The sequence below is a fragment of the Peromyscus maniculatus genome, chromosome 22, assembly GCF_049852395.1.
Source record: "Peromyscus maniculatus bairdii isolate BWxNUB_F1_BW_parent chromosome 22, HU_Pman_BW_mat_3.1, whole genome shotgun sequence".
Lineage (NCBI taxonomy): Eukaryota > Metazoa > Chordata > Mammalia > Rodentia > Cricetidae > Peromyscus > Peromyscus maniculatus.
Window position 1 is genome coordinate 11,894,279 of NC_134873.1, and position 17,629 is coordinate 11,911,907.

Below are 17,629 nucleotides of genomic sequence, written 5' to 3' on the forward strand. Positions count from 1 at the left end.
TTCTGGCCTCATCAGGCCTCAGGCACACATGTGCAGCACAGACACAGATGCAGGCAAAATACCCACTCATGAAATAAATCTTTAAAAGTTAGAAGTGTGAGGGTGGGGAGAGGAGAGAAAGAGAAAAGGAGAGGCGCTAAGGGCTTGGGGACACAGCATGAGACAACTGCCTTCAGAGGCATACAGCTTGCCTGGTATGCTGCTATTCACTCAAACTTTATTAAACAGTCCTTGAGAGTTCTTCTGGGTTCAATTGTTAAATTCTATGATTAACAAGACATAATCCCCAAAAGGGGAACCCAGTTTCCCTGGGAATACCAGGAACTCAATATACAGTCCAGATGGTTCTGGAAACTTGGGATTCTTACTAGCTTCCCAAGTAGGATCACGTGCTCGTGCCACCACACCCAGTAATAAGTGATACTCATGGCGGATCTCAGCCCAGGGCATGGCTGATCACCCAAGACAGCACACAGACTCAGTGGGTGAGATTGTCACATTAAAGGCAAGTATCTCTTTATTTATTTATTTATTTATTTATTTATTTATTTATTTATTTATTTATTTTTTCTTTTCAAGTATCTCTTTTAATGAAACTTATTTCCCAAACCTTGCTGTTTCTTAAATTTTGAGTTGAACCAGTACATATTCCCACAAGTTTTCTAATGCCACGAGTTCTCTGAATACACTCTTTTAAGTGCTGCCAAAGTGATAATGGAGACCTCACAAATTCTGTACTTTAGGCTACCCTCGGTGAGTTCTTTCATTTCTACAAAAGGATGACTGAAAGAGTTGAAGAATTCCCTGTATGTCTTAGTCACTGTTCTATTGCTGTGAGGAGACACCATGACAAAGACAAATCTCGTAAGACAAATCATTTAATTGGGGGCTGGCTTACAGTTTCAGAGACTTATTCCATTATTATCATGGCTGGCACTATGGTGCTTGAGCAGTAGCTGAGAGCTACATCCTGAACCATAGGCACAGACAGAGAAAGAGTGACTGGGTCTGGCACAGGCTTTTGAAACCTCAAAGCTGATTCCCAGTTTCACACTGCCTCTAAAAAGTCCACATCTGCTCCAACAAGGCCATATCTTGTAATTCTTTCAACAGTTCCACTCCCTGGTAATTGACCATTCAAATATATAAACATGTTTGGAGCATTCTTATTCAAACCACTACATTATACATGAAGGGTTTCTCTCCAAAATGACTACCACAATGTCTTTTGAGGGCCCCTAAGAACTAAAGGCTATCTACATTGTGTGCATAAGGTTTCTCTCCAGTGTGAGCTATTTAGCATCTTCTCCACAGTGAAAAGAATGCAGAAGACTTTATCACATTCCCTGCAGATTTTCTCCAAAGCGCTATTCTCCGTGTGTCTACTTCCATGTTGTTGAAGGGAACTTCTAGTATTAAAAGCCACATTGATTCAAAAGAACTGCTTCTCTAGAAATTTGTTTGACATTTTCCCATGTTGTTTGATTTCTGTGAGAGCTAACTAAGACAAGACTTTCTCACGTTATTTACAAACATCCTTATTTGTTTTACTATGAATTAGTGCATGTCTTCGCAAATGAGTTGAACTCGAAAAGCCTCTCCCACATGTCTTACATTGATAGGGTCTCTCGCTGCTATGGATTCGTTCATGTACTCGAACCTCAAAAAAGCGACGGAAAGCTTTCCCACATTGCTTGCATACATAGGGTTTTTCTTCACTATGCATTATTTTATGTTTTCGAAGAGAACTGTCAGAACTGAAAGCTTTCCCACATTGCAAACACACATAGGGCTTCTCTCCAGAATGATTCCTTTCATGGCTCTGAAGGGAGGAAGAAGAAGCTAAATCCTTCCCACACTGCTTACACTTGTAGGGGTTCGCTCCAGCATGCATTCTTTTATGGAATTGAAAGGAACTGTGATTATTGAAAGATTTCCCACATTGCTTGCACACATAGAGTCTCTCTCCAGTGTGAGTACTTCCATGTCTTTTAAGGTTACCAGAACTACCAAAAGTTTTCCCACAGTGCTTACACACATAGGGCTTCTGACCAGTGTGAATTCTTTCATGTGTTTTTAGGGAACTGGAATAAGTAAAGCCTTTCCCACACTGTTTACAAACATAGGGATTCACACCACTGTGAATTACTTTATGCTTTTGAAATTGATACCAAAATGTGAAGGAATTCCCACACTGCTTACATACATAAGATTTTTCCCGAGTGTGAGTTAGTTCATGTGATTTAAGGTAACGAGAAGCAGTGAAGGCTTTCCCACATTGCTTACACACATACGGTTTCACACCAGTGTGAATCCTTCTATGTATTCGAAAGTAAGTAGAATCGAGGAAAGTTTTCCCACACTGCTCACACACATAGGGCTTCTTAACACTGTGAATTCCCATACGTCTTCGAAGACAAGCAGAATGAGGCAAAGTTCTCCCATTATGATTAGGCAGAAAAGGATTCTCGAGAGTGTCAGTTGTCTGATGTCTTAAAAGGTTACCAAACCGAGCAAAGCCTTTCCCACATAGTTCACACACATAGGGCTTCTTAACACTGTGACTCTTTTCATGCCTTTGCAAAGGACTGGGGTGAGTGAAGCCTTTCCCACATTGCTTGCAAACGAAGGATTTTTTTCCATGGTCATGTTCTTCATTCTTTTGGCCAGATTGGAGATAAAGAAGGTCTTTGCAGTCCTTATTTTTAGAAGGTTCCTCTCCAGTGTGAGCACTTTTATGTGTCCGAAGGGACAGAGGAGAACGGGAGCGGCCCCCAAACTCCTTGTGTTTATACACCTTCCGTCCATTTTCCTGGTCTTCATGAGGTTTGGGTCCTACCTGATGATTTAGGGGTGCACCTAGAGATGAATGGCCAATGCTCCCTTCTCCACACACATGCTTCTCACATGTGGAAAGTCCTGGATAAGATTTCAGGTTCACAAAAGGCTCTGGAATACAGCTGAAGAGTTCTGTACACTGAAGACTTTCTTTATATTCACAGAATATCTCTACCAGTTGGCTGCTGCAAAATAAATTAAGAGTACATGACTAAGACTTGGTTTATTAATGACTGAACAAAAGAAATGTTGGTTTTATGCTGAGAAAAAGTTTATAACATGTTTGGACTGCAATGCTTTCCAAGACCACTTGAGGACAGAAAAAGAGAAACCGTGGTATTCATGTATAGTAGGATATGTCTCCTTGAGAACATTTAATATTCACCTATCATTTCAACACAAATTTCAATCCAAATCTTATGTACATTTTGGATGTAGAATGGCATCAATCAAAATCATCTCGGTTTTTTTGTTTTAAATACTTGCATGTCCATAAAATAAGCTGAGAATAAGTCATTTCCAACTTGTCCTTACGGCTGGTAGATAAATCAATACAACATTAAGTTTCAAAAATATGTCCATTTACTGTGTTTATAGGTGTGCATGTGTGCTATGGTACATGAGAGGAGCTCAGGATAGCTTTCAGGAGTACTGTTTCCTTCCATGTCAATGAAACAGGGTCTCTGTTAGAAGTGCAAGTATCATTTCATGTGGGTTCTGGAAATTAAACTCAGGCCGTTATAATTGCATGGTCAGCCCTAATACCAGTTAGGCAATCTTTTGGTCCCCCTGTATAACATTTGAAATGATGAGGTGTGCTCTGGTTAGTTTTCTGTCAACACAATGTAGAATCATCTTGGAAGAGAAATCTCAGATAAGAAAATGTCTCCTTTAGATCGTCTTTAGGCAAATCTATGAGGGCATTTTTGTGATCATTCATCAGTGTAGGAGAGACTAGCCAACTGGGCATGGTATCGCCCCACCCTCACCTCTGGCACCGGCTGGTCCTAATTATATAAAAAAATAGTCTGAGCAAGCCGTGGAGAGCAAGTCAGTAAGGACTTTCTTCCATGGGTCTCTGTCTCAGTCCTTATCTCTAGGCCCTTGCCCTGCCTTGAGTTCCTGCCTTGATTTCCCTTAATGGTGAACTGTGATCAGGACATGTAAGCCAAATAAACCCTTTGCTCTGTCTATATAGGAGAAGGTGGCACCTCAGTTACAGTGGACACCACAGCATATTGGCAATACCAGTAGGGTGGGACAACCCCTCAGGACAGTGCTTGATGATGTGGAACTGGCATGAGCCTGGAAGACTATCTGTGTGTGTGGCCAGTGGGGGAGTTGGGGAAGTGGAGCTCTAAAGAATTTGGGAACCGCCGGGCGGTGGTGGCGCACGCCTTTAATCCCAGCACTCGGGAGGCAGAGCCAGGTGGATCTCTGTGAGTTCGAGGCCCACCTGGACTACCAAGTGAGTCCCAGGAAAGGCGCAAAGCTACACAGAGAAACCCGGTCTCGAAAAACAAAACAAAACAAAACAAAACAAAACAAAACAAAACAAAAAAAAGAATTTGCGAACCCAAGAGATGGTGTTTCAATTCCAAATGTGACACACAAATATGTATACTGCTGAAAGCTGTGATTCGCTTTGATTTAGACTATGCCCTGGTTCTTCACTCCTCGAGTAAGAAAGCATATAGCTAAAAGAAACACTGAGTTTTAAGGGGAACTTGGACTTTTAAACTGTTGAAACTTCTTAAGACTGTTAATTGTGATATCAATATCAACATGACATCCTGTGGACAAACAGGACAGGTTATGGTTTAATATTGAGGTGTTTGTGTGTAATGAAGGCAAGAGGGCAATTTTGCTGGTTAGTTTTGTCAGCTTGACAAAACCTAGGGAACTTTAGTTGAGGAAATGTCCCCATTGACCTGGCCTATAAGCAAGCCTGCGAAGCATTTTCTTGATTGGTGGTCAGTGTGAAAGTGTCTAGTTCACTGTAGGCAGTGCCTTTCCTAGGAAGGGAGTCATGAGGTGTATAAGAAAATAAACTGAGCAAGCCATGGGGAGCAAGACAATAAGCAGCAATCCTCCATGGGCTCTGCTTCAGGTCATGCCAGAGCTTCCTGCTTCAGTTCATGCCCTGACTTCCCTTGATCAGGGACTGCAAACTGCAAGCTGAAATTAACCCTTTCCACTCCAAGTTGCTTTGGCTCATGGACTTTATCCCAGCAATACAAAGCCAAACTAAGACACTCTGTATGGCATAAAGTTTGTATATATGAACTACGATAACACATCACATGTGACATCTTCATATTCTAGTTGTCCTCAAGATCGCTGTATTTGACATCTTCTAGTGCTGATGTTTAAGACAGAAATTTTAGGAGAAATTTCTCTGAGAAGAAATTGGTTTGATGCTGGATATTAAATACCTCTTTTACTTCTTTGTGAAATGTCCTCGTACAACAGCACTATGAAATGTGGCTTTGGGAAGCAACTTACCTTAATTTTCTGCAGAGATTTTCATACTCATTTACAACCTTCTGGTTTTCCAACTTGTTTCCTAAAATGTAGAATCAGAGAAATAGTTAAGAATTACTAATTACAGAAAAAATAGATAACAGCTAAAGTGAAGGTAGAAGTGATCTGACACATCACCAGCCCCCTTCCCGTTCCCATATTCCAATCCATACATCAACACTGATAAGCTAGAAACACTGTCCTGTGATGGGCTAGCAAAGGCAATGCTCATGTGTACCTATAGCAGCCAGGTTCCTCAAGGTTTCCTGCATCACATCTTTGTACAGCTTCTTCTGGGATGGATCCAGCAGAGCCCACTCCTCCTTGGTGAACCTCACAGCCACATCCTCAAAGTTCACTGACTCCTAAAAGCACACACATATTTCCAGGAAAGTGAGTCTCATGGTACTGGAGATGTACACAGAATTAATGAGAAGTTGACATGACACTATGTTCCACAAGTTGTCTTGGTCATCACACTCTACTGCTCATACAGACTAAGATTCCCCCAAACACAAATGCTAAAAGTAAACTGAAGCTTTCTGGGAAGGAAACATGAAGATAGCATGAGCTCTTGAGCACACCACTGTGGGAGTTTCTCTTTCTGTACTGCATCTTTCTAACAACTTTCATCACAAATTCTGATTGTCTAATATTCTCTAGGGAGTCACTATCAGCAGTCCTTAGAACGTGTGTGCTGCTGGGTGGTAGTGGTGCACGCCTTTAATCCCAGCACTTGGGAGGCAGAGGCAGGAAGATCTCTGAGTTTGATGCCAGCTTGATCTACAGAGGGAGTTCCAGGACAGCCAGAGCTACAGAGAGAAACCCTGTCTAAAATAACAACAACAAAAAGAATGTGTGAACTTAGAAATGCTGGACAAAACAGTTCTCTAGGTGACTGGGAAGTGAGATCTAAATTGATTCCTTCCCCCATAGCTGTGAAGAATGAGGGAGATTTTTCAAATAGTAGATGGCAACTGTACTCCAAATTAAAAACAACTCCCTCTTCTCCCTAAGAATCCTAGCAACAATTTCACATTGTCATCAGAGGGATGCTATCTGGTTAGAACCCAGCATATTCTCTAGATGATGATTCTGTATCATCTGGTTTGGCAGACAGTATTTGTACACCTTTCTAAAACCTTGATTTAGTGTGTACTGTGTGTGGAGAGTGTGAGCAGGCCACAGTGCTCTAGTGAAAATCAGCAACAGCTTGTGGGAGTTGGTCCTTTCTTTCTAACTTAGCAAGGGTTCTAGAGATTGACTTCAGACCATGAGGGTTGCATAGCAAGTGCCTTTACCTGCTGAGCCATCTCAGCAACCTCTAGTTAATACTTCTTACAAATTGTTAGGAGCCTGAACAGATGTTCTGTGACTGCACTAAAGGCCAGTATATGTAGCTGGGTTCTTTGGTCTGGTCCTTAGTCAAACATCAAACAGGACTCATGACAAGTAATTCATTTTATTCGTGTCTTATTTTACTTTCTGTTTCTGTATCACCATGACCAAATGCAACTTGGGCAGGAAAGTGATCATATGGATTACAGGTCGCAGTCAATTATTGGGGAAGTCAAAGCAGGAGACTCAAAGAAAAAACATGCAGGAAAGAACTGAGGCAGAGAGCAGAGATGAACACTGTACAAGCCCAGGCCCACATAACCTGGAATGGCAACACCCACATTGGAGTAGGCTCTCCCACGTTAATTAACAAGCAAGGAAATGCCCTAAAGGCATGCACACAGGCCAATTTGGTGGAACCAATTCTTCAACTAAGATTCCCATTTTCTCAGGTGTGCAATTTGGCAACCAACTGAGCCATCTCACTGGCCCATTACACTATTTTTATTTGAGAAATTCGATGGGTAATAAAACAATGGAAAGATGGTATATGTTCTTAGACAAACTTCTAATTCACCAACATGTCATCTCTAAAATTTCTAAAACACATATTAAAGTAAAATACTCAGTCAAGCAGTGGTGACTCATATCTTTAATTCCAGCATCTGGGAGGCAGAGGCAGTTGGATCTCTGTGAGTTCGAGGCCAGCTTGGTCTACAAAATGAGTTCCAGGACACTCAAGGCTGCTAATACAGAAAAACCTCATCTTGTAAAAAATCAAAACAAAACAGAAACTACAAGGAAATAAAAGGTGGATATATACAATTAAATTTATTATAATTAGATGACTTTCCCTTGCCAAAATGCATAAAGACTGATAATGGTCCCGCCTACAACAGTACAGGATTTTCAAAATTCTGCCAAGACTTTTCTATTGTTAATAAAACTGATATTCCTTATAATCCTCAAGGATAGGCTATAGTAGAATGCTGCCATCGTACCTTAAAAACATATATTGCTAAATTAGAAAGGGGAGAACTAGAGGCTCATCTCTCCTCTCCACATTCTATTCTTTCCCTTGGTTTTTTTTCTTTTTCTTTTTTTTTTTTTTGTTGTTGTTGTTTTTTTGGTTTTTCGAGACAGGGTTTCTCTGTGTAGCTTTGCACCTTTCCTGGAGCTCACTTGGTAGCCCAGGCTGGCCTCGAACTCACAGAGATCCGCCTGGCTCTGCCTCCCGAGTGCTGGGATTAAAGGCGTGCACCACCACCGCCCGGCTCTTTCCCTTGTTTTATATATTTTAAATTTTTTATCGGTGGATTCTGCTGGAGTATCCACTGCAGATAAGCACTGGAGGGCTCCTGTTGCAAATCATCCTCTGGTGCGATAGACGGATCTTTCTACTGGCACTTGGAGGGGACCTGATCCGGTGTTGGTGTGGGCCCGGGGATCTGTTTGTGTCTTTCTGCAGGACAATGAAGTTCCTCTTTGGGTTCCTGAACACTGTGTGCACCCTGTGGCTGCTGCTGAATCCCAACATGGCAGAAACCTATTGGGCCTTTGTAAAAAACTCTCCCCTTCTGATGCTAATGGGGATTGAGAGCCAATATGGCCAGCCTTGGCAAACATTATTGTAAGCCTAGGAACTGTAGCCATGTGGTTGGATTCTTCAGAAGGTAATGTATGGTAACTTTTTTCAAAAATGCTGAGAATGTATCACACCTTGGAGATTAAGGATAACTCTGAAGGTCAATGACCTTCATTTGTTAACAGTAGCATGCCAGCTAAGCCTTTTCACATTTTGCAACCCTCTTCAAGCTGGTGTAGTACCTACTTTTCAGGAATGGCTCTGTGCAACATTTCTTGGCCTCCTGAAATTCATATAGCCTTTTTGAAGATACCTTAAAATTTGTGAGCCTGAATGTAGCCATTACTGAGACCATTAGTTCTGTTCCTTGTTTGCTGTTTTTGTTTTCTTTATGGTTCTCAGTTGTTCTTTTGCAGACCTGCCAGCCTAAGTAGTGCTGGGATCAAGAAAAATGGGCCTTGGTGGTTTGTGTTCCCGGAGCTGTGTCCATGCCAGTGGACCATGGCAGTTAGACACAGATGCTGCTCACAAGCTCCAGAAGAGACTCTGACATCGCTGTTGCCGTTGTTGCTGTTGTAGCGGTGGTGGCCACTGCTGCTATTGCTTCTGGAATTGCGATTTCATAATTGGTTACTACAGCTAGCACAATGGAGACCCTGGCAGCAAAAGTCGCTACCACAGTTAATCTTTCATCTTATTGGGCACGATAAATTTAATTCCACTATTATACATTTAAATTGGCTTTAAAAGTTGTAAAAATTATTAAAACTCAAGTTCCATTTGCTTATGGGATACCACCCTACAAGACTCCAATTTGCAGTAAGGCTCATTTAAGAAGGGAATGGCTCAATTGCCTTTAGCCTCCTGGCTAGGGGTGGGTTAGGACTTCTGTTGGTCTTTTCTGTGTCGCACAGATTGCAAACCCAGCGCCACTTTGAGATCTTTGGCAGCAGTTACTCTACAGCTCATGTGGTTGAGTCTGTATGACAATGAGTATTCAGAGACGGGTAATGCTTGGGGGGTGGTCATCAACCTAAGACAGAGCACTTGTGTGGCCTGGGCAGGTGTCTCCATGACGGGTAAGGTGACCTGCTGACGTCCCATGCAACCTAAGTCAAAGTTGATTTTTTTTTTTTTAGTAAAAAGGGGGGACCTGTGGGCCCTGGCCCCCGACTGTGAGTGGCTGCCACCTTGCTTGCTGACCTTGACCAGATGTCCTCCCTATTCAGATTCCCTGCCGGTTTCCTTCTCACCTAAGGATCACCAGAGATATCACTGGAGGTTCTTTGTTCCTGTATTCTGCATTTGGTGTAAACAGCTTGATGCAAGAATGTAGAACATTCTCTAGTGAACTTCTGCCCTCCGGGGATCCTCCACTGTGCTGTAAGCCTGTATTTAAGGTTTCCTCCCTCTTTCAATAAATGGCATTTGGTATTCGGCACTTGGCTGTGGCAAATGACTCGCTGTCTCTTGTCTCTTATTTTCTAATCCGCAGCCCCTCGCTTGGACATGGTGAACGGGTATCGGTAACGCGGGCATTACCACTACATTCCCTAATTTCTCAGGGTCAGTATTCATAGATGGTTATGGTATCAGTGCTGACTAAGAGAAAGCTACACCAGGAGGAGCTGAATATAACCATGATTATGTTTTTTAAAAAGAATATAAAATTCTTTCAATTTAGAAAAGCTGCAAGGGGCTGGTAAGGGAGCTCAGTGGTTAAGAGCATGGGCTACTCTTCCAGCGGATCTGGACCCTTTCCTAGCACTTATGGCATCTAACTCCAGTTTCAATGTCCTCTTCTGGTTCCACTGGGACTGCACACATATGGAGCAAAAACATTCACGCAGGTAAAACACCCATAAACAAAACAAACATTTAAATTTTTTTTTGTTTGTTTTACAGGTATAAAAGAAGATAAATAGCTGGAGAAGGAGTCCAGTGGATAAGAACCCTTGTTGTTCTACCAAAGGACTTGAGATCAATTCCTGCACCCATATTAGGCAGCTCACAACTGCCTGTAACTCCAGTTCCAGAGGGATAAGGTGCCTCTTGCCTCTCTGGTCACCCACACTCAGCCTTAAATTGAAAAAAATCGTTACAAGAAAAGAAAGAAAGGATATTCCAAAAGGATCAAGGGAAGTGATCATAGACACAAGAACAAAGATATCTCTAAAACTGGATAATAAGTTACTTCCCTGAAATTATCTGCTAACTCAGAAACCACCAGGGAAAGAGAAACGGAGGCATGTGCTTGTTCGTCCCTCAATGTTCTTGGGGAAAAGATGGCTTTGCATCCTAAACAAAGACAGAAATCACTGTTCTTAATCAATAGTTAAGAGGGCTTGCTGATTTTCTAGAGGATGCAGGTTCAAATCCCTACATCCCCTCCAGGTGACAACTCCATGTGTTATTATTTGCTGATTCAGATTCATTGTGCTTCTAACGTGGGACATGTACTGCGAACATCCTTCCTAATAAAACATTGTTTTCACTCAACAGGGCTTTGCAAATCCAAACTTTTAGCTTCAACAATAAATACCTAAACTGATCAGAAGACAGACAATACTTAACTAAACGGATTTCTTTTTTGTCCTCCTTACGCTCTAGGCCAGTGATTGCTGACCAACACCCAACCTGATCCTAAAGTTGCCCATTCCACATTGAAACCCCAAGGACAGGATGGTCTCAGAGAAAACCGCTTTCTGATCTAGCAGCTGACTATGACACCCTCCATGACACCAGATCCCCACCTTCTCTTTCCTTCTGTTTACCCATATTTAGCTCCGTTTCCTCCTCCCTAAGAGAGAACAGCCTTCTTCACCTAACCTCTAGAGAAGCATGCAGATCTACCACTAGGAGCCGACTCCTTACAGCAACATCCCTTTCACATACAGGTATGGCCTGGCTCTATCACAAATTGGCTTTTTAAACAACATTAAAAAAATACAGCCAAGTGTAGTGGTGCACACCTTTAATCCCAGCAGAGGCAGGTGGATCTCTGTGAGATTGAGGCGAGCCTAGCCTACAAAGGGAGTTCCCAGACAGCCAGGGCTGTTTAAAATAGAGAAATCTGGTTCTAAAAAGCAAAAAAACAAACAAAAAAGGACAGTGACAATTATGACAGAGGCCAAGTCCACTCACCCAGCCCTTTTCAGTGAGTTTGGCCATATCAGAAACACTTGGAAAATTAGAGATTTATTTTTAGTCCTAAGAATCACAGAATTTAGAAGAAGCATTCCTTGAACCTGTGACATTCCTAGGCACCAAGAGGGGAAAGCGGTGCGGACTGCTCTTGGTTACTGTTGTGCAGAATATCACCGTTGTGACCGAGCCTTGCCTGCGCTCTTGACCTGATTTGTTAAGAGCAGAGCATCAAGGCCTGGAAAAGGGGACTGTCTGCAGAAGAACAGCTTGTTTACCTAAGTAAACACCCACCACCTGCCAGCACACCAAGACACATTAACCGTATCAATAAGTAACAACACCTGAAAATATAACAAATCATAACAGAAATGCCAGACACAGGAGCTTTTGATCCACAACAGATGGAACCCCCTTCCTGAGACTGTAAAAGACCAAAGTGTGGCAGGCATGAGTCATGATAGGGTCAGCTGTCAAAAGCCGGAAACTTCTCACCAGCCTGCTAACATGTCCCCCACCCCAACCTTGCTCCAGCAGTTTCTTCATGGCCAAACACTCAGCCCACTTCAGACTCACCATCCGACAGCCTGCCCTCCCAGGGCAGGTGCATTCGGCATCTCTGACCTGCACTGCTGGCACTTCTGGTCTGGTCCCTACAGACTTCCCCTTAGCCCCGCCTCAGCTCTCTCTCTGCCTGTGACTTCAGGACAGGCTGTGATCTCTGCAGCCTCTTCAACCACTTCTTAGCCATTCTGTAACCTGGGCTGTCTATCACTGTGTGATCTGCTGGATAGTGTTGGTGATTCAAACCGGGATAAAGGGCAGGCATGGTAGTGCACATCTTTCATCCTGGTTCTTAGGAGGCCTCCCTAGATCTCTCTGTCCCTCTTTCCATTGTGCATATTGACTGATCCCAAGAAATTCACCTTCCCAAAATTTGGCATTTAGACAAAAGTCAATATTCCCTCAGGAACTTGATAAATAGTTCATACCCACTAAAACTTGAAATCCTCATTATTGCTGGCATCAGGATCCTATGGGTCTTCTATTAACACATGCCTTTGGTGGCTATTACCAAGGTCTATGCTAAGCTCTAGGCTCCTTCTATTCCTACTTCAAAGCCCTCTATCCCAGCTCAGAGGCTCCTCTTCTCCCAGGCACCTCTTCCCTTAAAACCTTGGAACATTATCTCCCTTAGGCTCTTCGCTTTCCTGAGAGACAGCCTGGGCAGTTTGTAATAAACGTTTTCCTCTCTCACCTACAGAGCAGCTGTTCTGGCTTCTTTACCGAGACCATTTCATCCACATACACTGACGTGTCTTTCTCTGCTTTTCACTAATAACTTGGCTCTTTTTTTTTTTTTTTTTTTTTTTTTTGGTTTTTCGAGACAGGGTTTCTCTGTGTAGCTTTGCGCCTTTCCTGGAGCTCACTTGGTAGCCCAGGCTGGCCTCGAACTCACAGAGATCTGCCTGGCTCTGCCTCCCGAGTGCTGGGATTAAAGGCGTGCGCCACCACCGCCCGGCTTAACTTGGCTCTTTTTACTGGCTTATTGAGAACAGGTGGCTGGGTGTGACTTGGGGCACAGGTTGGGAACGCCAAGTTCAAGAACACAAAGGAACAGTCACAGGATAAACAGAAAGGGCGCTGAGGAGAGCTTCTTTGGACAGTTAGAGCATAAGCCACAGGCAGCCATGTTGAAGCCCTGAAGGGAGAAACAGCCTTCAGTTCCCGAGGAGCGAGGGAAGTTACCTGCTCAAAAAGGTTTAGGGTGAGGACAGGAATATTAGTGTCCCCAGACCTAACCTAAGAACAGGCAGTATGAAAGAGCAGCGGGGTGAGGAACTCTTCAAGACTAGAGCCCAGGAGCAGGGTGTGGTGGTGCACCCCTTTAATCCCAGCATGGGGAGCAGAGGCAGGCAGATTTCTGAGTCTTAGGCCAGCCTTGTGTACAACACGGGTTCCGGGACAGCCAGGGCTACACAGAGAAACCCTGTCTCAAAAACCAACCAAAAATCAAACAAACAATACAAAACAAAAACAAAAAAACCCGAAGACTAGTGCTTTGACTCTAAGCCATCCTGCATCTAGTTATGACAGAGGGAAAGCAAGTAAGTGTCCACAAAGGCTTGGCTTTCCCCACCTGAAGAGCGGTTGCTCCTGGGGTGGGTAAAAGCCTCGGGTCATGAGGAATTGTGTCGGGCTGTGCAGGGCAATAGCCCCGAGCCATAAGGAATTTGCTCAGCCCTCGCTTGACCATTCCTTTTCTCCTGCTGATATAATATACTGGGGTGTGACGAGATTTTAGGGGAAGGACGGGGCAGTTACAGAACCAGTGCCCTAACCCTTACCATCCACGCAGCTCCGCCTCCACCACCCCACCCCACCCCGCACATGAGCCCCTGCCCAACTCCTAGGGCTGGTTCCCCACGACCTTCTGGCGACACCGCCCAGACCACAGGGACGCGGGCTGCGGGAGTCCCACTGACCCCACACACCGCAGCAGCGAGCGCTCAGCCACGGACTGGACCGCGCGGCTCTGCCGGCTGACCCAGCAACATCCAATCGGACCCGGAGCCAGAGGAGACTCCGCTGCCTCCGAAGGCCGGTTCCCACCGCAGCCTCCAAACGCAGCATCCCCCTCCCCACATGCACGAAGCCGGCCGGACGTACCATTTCCAGCCACGGAGTGTCCCGGTGTCCCCCTGCCGCTTCTGCTGTCAGAGAAGGCGACTTTGATTTCTAGGCCGGGGATTTAGGACACACTTCCTGAGAAGACAAACATGCCTAATGCTGGGGGTTAAGAAAACAGACCTAGGTCAGGCAAATTCCCTCACCTAAGAAGCATACTCCTCATTGGACAAGTCAGGCACTAAAGTAATAACCTTTATCCTGATAGGCCAGCAAACCCTTGGCTCAGGTCCTGGCGCTCTAGTGACAGGAGACACAAGTTTTCCTAGGCGAAGAAGCGAGGAAATTACGCGCTCTAGGCTATAGCTTTCTGTCTCCATCTGGGGGGAAAGTGCATTTAAACGTAATTTGTCCAGGCCTCCACTTGCTAATAACAATTCCTATTTCTTCCGCCTCTGTGGGCTGACAGCAAGAGTTCAGAGAATTCCAGACTCAGTTGCCACGGAGACAAGGAAAAAAGGTGCCTTGAACAGACTGGTCCCACTGTATATGGCTGGGGGGCCTCATTAAAGGAAATCCCCTGTCCCCATCGTCCCACAGCCCATCAACCCACCACCAACCTGCCCAAGACTTCAGGAAACCTACCCACAGAATTTACAAAAACAGGCAATCTGGTTTACCTTTCACCCTGCAATTTACAGGGGAAAAAAAAAAAAAAGACAGGACAGGCAGGCAGAGGAGAGGAGGGGAGGGGAGGGGAGAGGAAGGGGAGGGGTGAGGGGAGGGGAGAGGAGAAGAGAGAGGTAAAGAAAAAGAAAACCAGTTTGTCCAGAAAACCAGGTTCTGGGCCTGCTCAAGCCAGGACCTCCCCCTCCCTGCTCTCCACTGCAAAAATTGATTCTCAACCCCCGAATGGTATGTTCAGGTTTGGAGGCCTCCGTTTCTCAGACTAATGAAAGTCTGCTCGCTCTCGCTGTGTGTTAATCAGGGTTCTTTAGTATAACAGAACACACACGTACCTATATGTATATGCATGTGTATATGTGTGTATATACATGTATATGTATGTGTGTATTAGGGGATTTGTTACAATGATTTACGGTCTGGGGTCTAGCTAACCCAACAATGGCCAGCTCTGAACAGAAAGTCCAAGAATCCAGTAGTTGCTCAGTCCACAGGCTGAATGTCTCAGTTGGTCTTCAGTAGATGTTGGAATCATGAAGTAGGCTCCAACGCCGGTGAAGGAATGGACTTGGTAGCAAGTCGAGAGCAAGCAGGCAAACAGCAAAAGCTTCCTTCTTCCATGTCCTTATATAGATTTCCAGCAGAAATGCAGCCAGATTAGATCTGGGCTAAAGATCTGGATTAAAGACACGTCAGCCTGCCTCAAGATCTGGATTAAAGGCATGTCTTTTCTCAGCTCAAAAAACAAAGCAAGAAGGAAAAAAGAACTAGATTATAGGTGTGCTTTTCTACCCAAAAGATCCAGATTAGATGTAGTCAAGTTGACAACCAAGAGTAGCCATCACTTGATGTTTCAAGGTCAAACTGAGTCTATCCTTTCATTTTCCTTTGCTAACATATTTCTTATTACATTGGTATTTTCTCACCTCAGAATTTGGAATGACAGAGGTTCTCAAGGTGTTCTCAATGCCATAGTCAACCAGTAACATAAAAACACACAAATAAGCAATGGCAATTTTTCCATTCCATTCCATTCAGGCAATTATTCCACAATGGAATTTATAGTGAAAAACTGGCTCAAATAATCGCAAAAATTCCCACACATTAAAAATTAGACCCTTATATGTGGTGGTGCAGGCCTTTGTCCCATGCATATGTGAGGACTTGGGACAGTCCTGAGCTCTGTGAGTTCAAGGCCAACCTGTTCTATCTAGGTAACTCTGGGACATCTAGAGCTCCATAGTTAGACCTTGTCTGAAAAAAAATAAAAATAAAAATAAAAAGATGTACTGCTCAGTTTGACTGCATGATTCATGACGTTGTAACAGGGCCCCAGACTTTTGTTGGTCCCCAGACCTTCACACAACTGAGTCCATGATGTACGTACCATTCAGGCTGTAAAACTCAGCATGGACAAAGTACCACCAAAGCCCATAGTTCTGGGAGAGTCTCTAAATGTACTACCCTTGCTTTTTGGCTAACTGTTTTGTTAACTGAAGTATATCAACATAGGACATGGTTTTTATACATAAAAGCTCACCCTGAGAAAGGCTCAGGACTATACTGGGACCCCAAACACCTAGTATAGTCACTGGCTGGCTAATAAAGACTCTCTATTAGCTTAAACTCATGTTTGAGCAGTCTTCTCTGGTGAATACCCCACAACAGTGTCTCTTACAAACATTTACAACTGACCTTCCAATGAATGACACATGGCACCTGGCCCTAAGTGACCAGTGTAAACAGACTAAATGTGGGCTAGAAAATCCAGCCTCTCCCCGCATATATAGACCCCACACAAATGGTCCAGGCATAAGACTATGCTCTCACTCAAATGCTATAAAAGCCTTCCCTATCCTCTCAGTAATGCGCTGAGTTCTGTCCTCTGGCCGTCAGCTGGGGCTGCACAGCAGTGTATTTAATCAATTGTCTAATAATCTACTTTTCTCTTTGTTAGGTCCAAAGAAGCCCCCCAAGATGGCAGTGCTGGTAACAATGTCCTAATGGAAGGACTTTGGCTGAGTAAACAGAAGGAGGTTTATTGGATAAACTAGGCTTGTTTCTGTTTACCAGATAAACTGATCTCCTAAGGCAGGTTTCTGTTTGTCAGGAAGATCCCTTAATCCATCCCAAAGATCAACTACCTTGGGCAGGAGCATCTACTTCCCAGTCATTCCTAACAACTCCAAGACCCCACATGTTGGCTGCCATAGAACATCTGCCAGCTTTCACTCCATTTTGCTTCTGTCTCCCCACCTTTCCCCAACCCTGAGAGATGGCCTTAGCAGTGCGACCACCGATAAAGCTTTCTTTCCACCCGTGGAGTGAGTGGTCCAGTTTGTGGTTTCACTGCACCCAGGCTTCAAAGCAGTTCATATGTTCCTAGCCTGTCAGAATTGTCCACTATGGGCCAAATAGAAGGTGCCAACATTGAAAAATTGAACCAAGAGAGAAAAGAAAGAAATACCTGATGTCATCCAGAGAAGTGGGCTGTTAAGAAAAAAGGAAAACCCACACTCACAATGTCCCCTTCTCAAGTTGAAGGACCACATTAACATTGAAACATCCTAGAGAGGATCACCGGTGAATGGCCAAGGGCAATTAAGGATGGGACTCTAAAAGACTGAAACCCCCTCTTCTCTCCAGTATCAGAGGTGGATCTCTGTATCTCCAAACCTACACAACTATCAAAGGGACTTCTCACCATGAGAAAAAGTCAGCAAGTCAGGTGTAGCAGTGCACACCATTAATCTCAGCACTCAGGAGGCAAATGAATCTCTGAGTTCAAGACCAGCCTGTTCTATAGAACTAGTTCCAGGACAGCCAGGGCTACACAGAAACCCTGCCTCAACAACAACAACAAAACAAACAGAAAAAAGAAAAAAAAGA

General features: G+C 44.0%; 1 protein-coding gene across 2 annotated transcripts; it reads right to left on the reverse strand.

Moving 5' to 3' along the window:
* Positions 1-860: 860 nt before the first annotated feature.
* On the reverse strand, positions 861-14,755 carry LOC102926347 (uncharacterized). 2 transcript variants are annotated; one of them, XM_076559317.1, is made up of 5 exons: positions 14,737-14,755; positions 14,099-14,194; positions 5,600-5,726; positions 5,344-5,404; positions 861-3,023 (listed from the first exon to the last, which is right to left on the reverse strand). In XM_076559317.1, exons 2-5 carry the CDS (start codon positions 14,099-14,101, stop codon positions 1,523-1,525), a joined length of 1,692 nt encoding a protein of 563 aa, XP_076415432.1. In that variant the 5' UTR covers positions 14,102-14,194; positions 14,737-14,755; the 3' UTR covers positions 861-1,522. The 2 variants fall into 2 exon arrangements, with proteins under 2 accessions (XP_076415432.1, XP_042122861.2); XM_042266927.2 differs by lacking the exon at positions 14,737-14,755 and having other exon boundaries at positions 14,099-14,550.
* Between the last annotated feature and the right edge of the window lie 2,874 nt (positions 14,756-17,629).

Excerpts from the sequence above, each read along its gene's own strand:
- LOC102926347 (XM_076559317.1), bottom strand. Across the intron at positions 5,405-5,599 it reads GAGGAACCTGGCTGCTATAG|GAAACAAGTTGGAAAACCAG; the intron begins GTACACATGAGC and ends TCTACATTTTAG. Across the intron at positions 3,024-5,343 it reads AATCTCTGCAGAAAATTAAG|CAGCCAACTGGTAGAGATAT; the intron begins GTAAGTTGCTTC and ends TTTATTTTGCAG.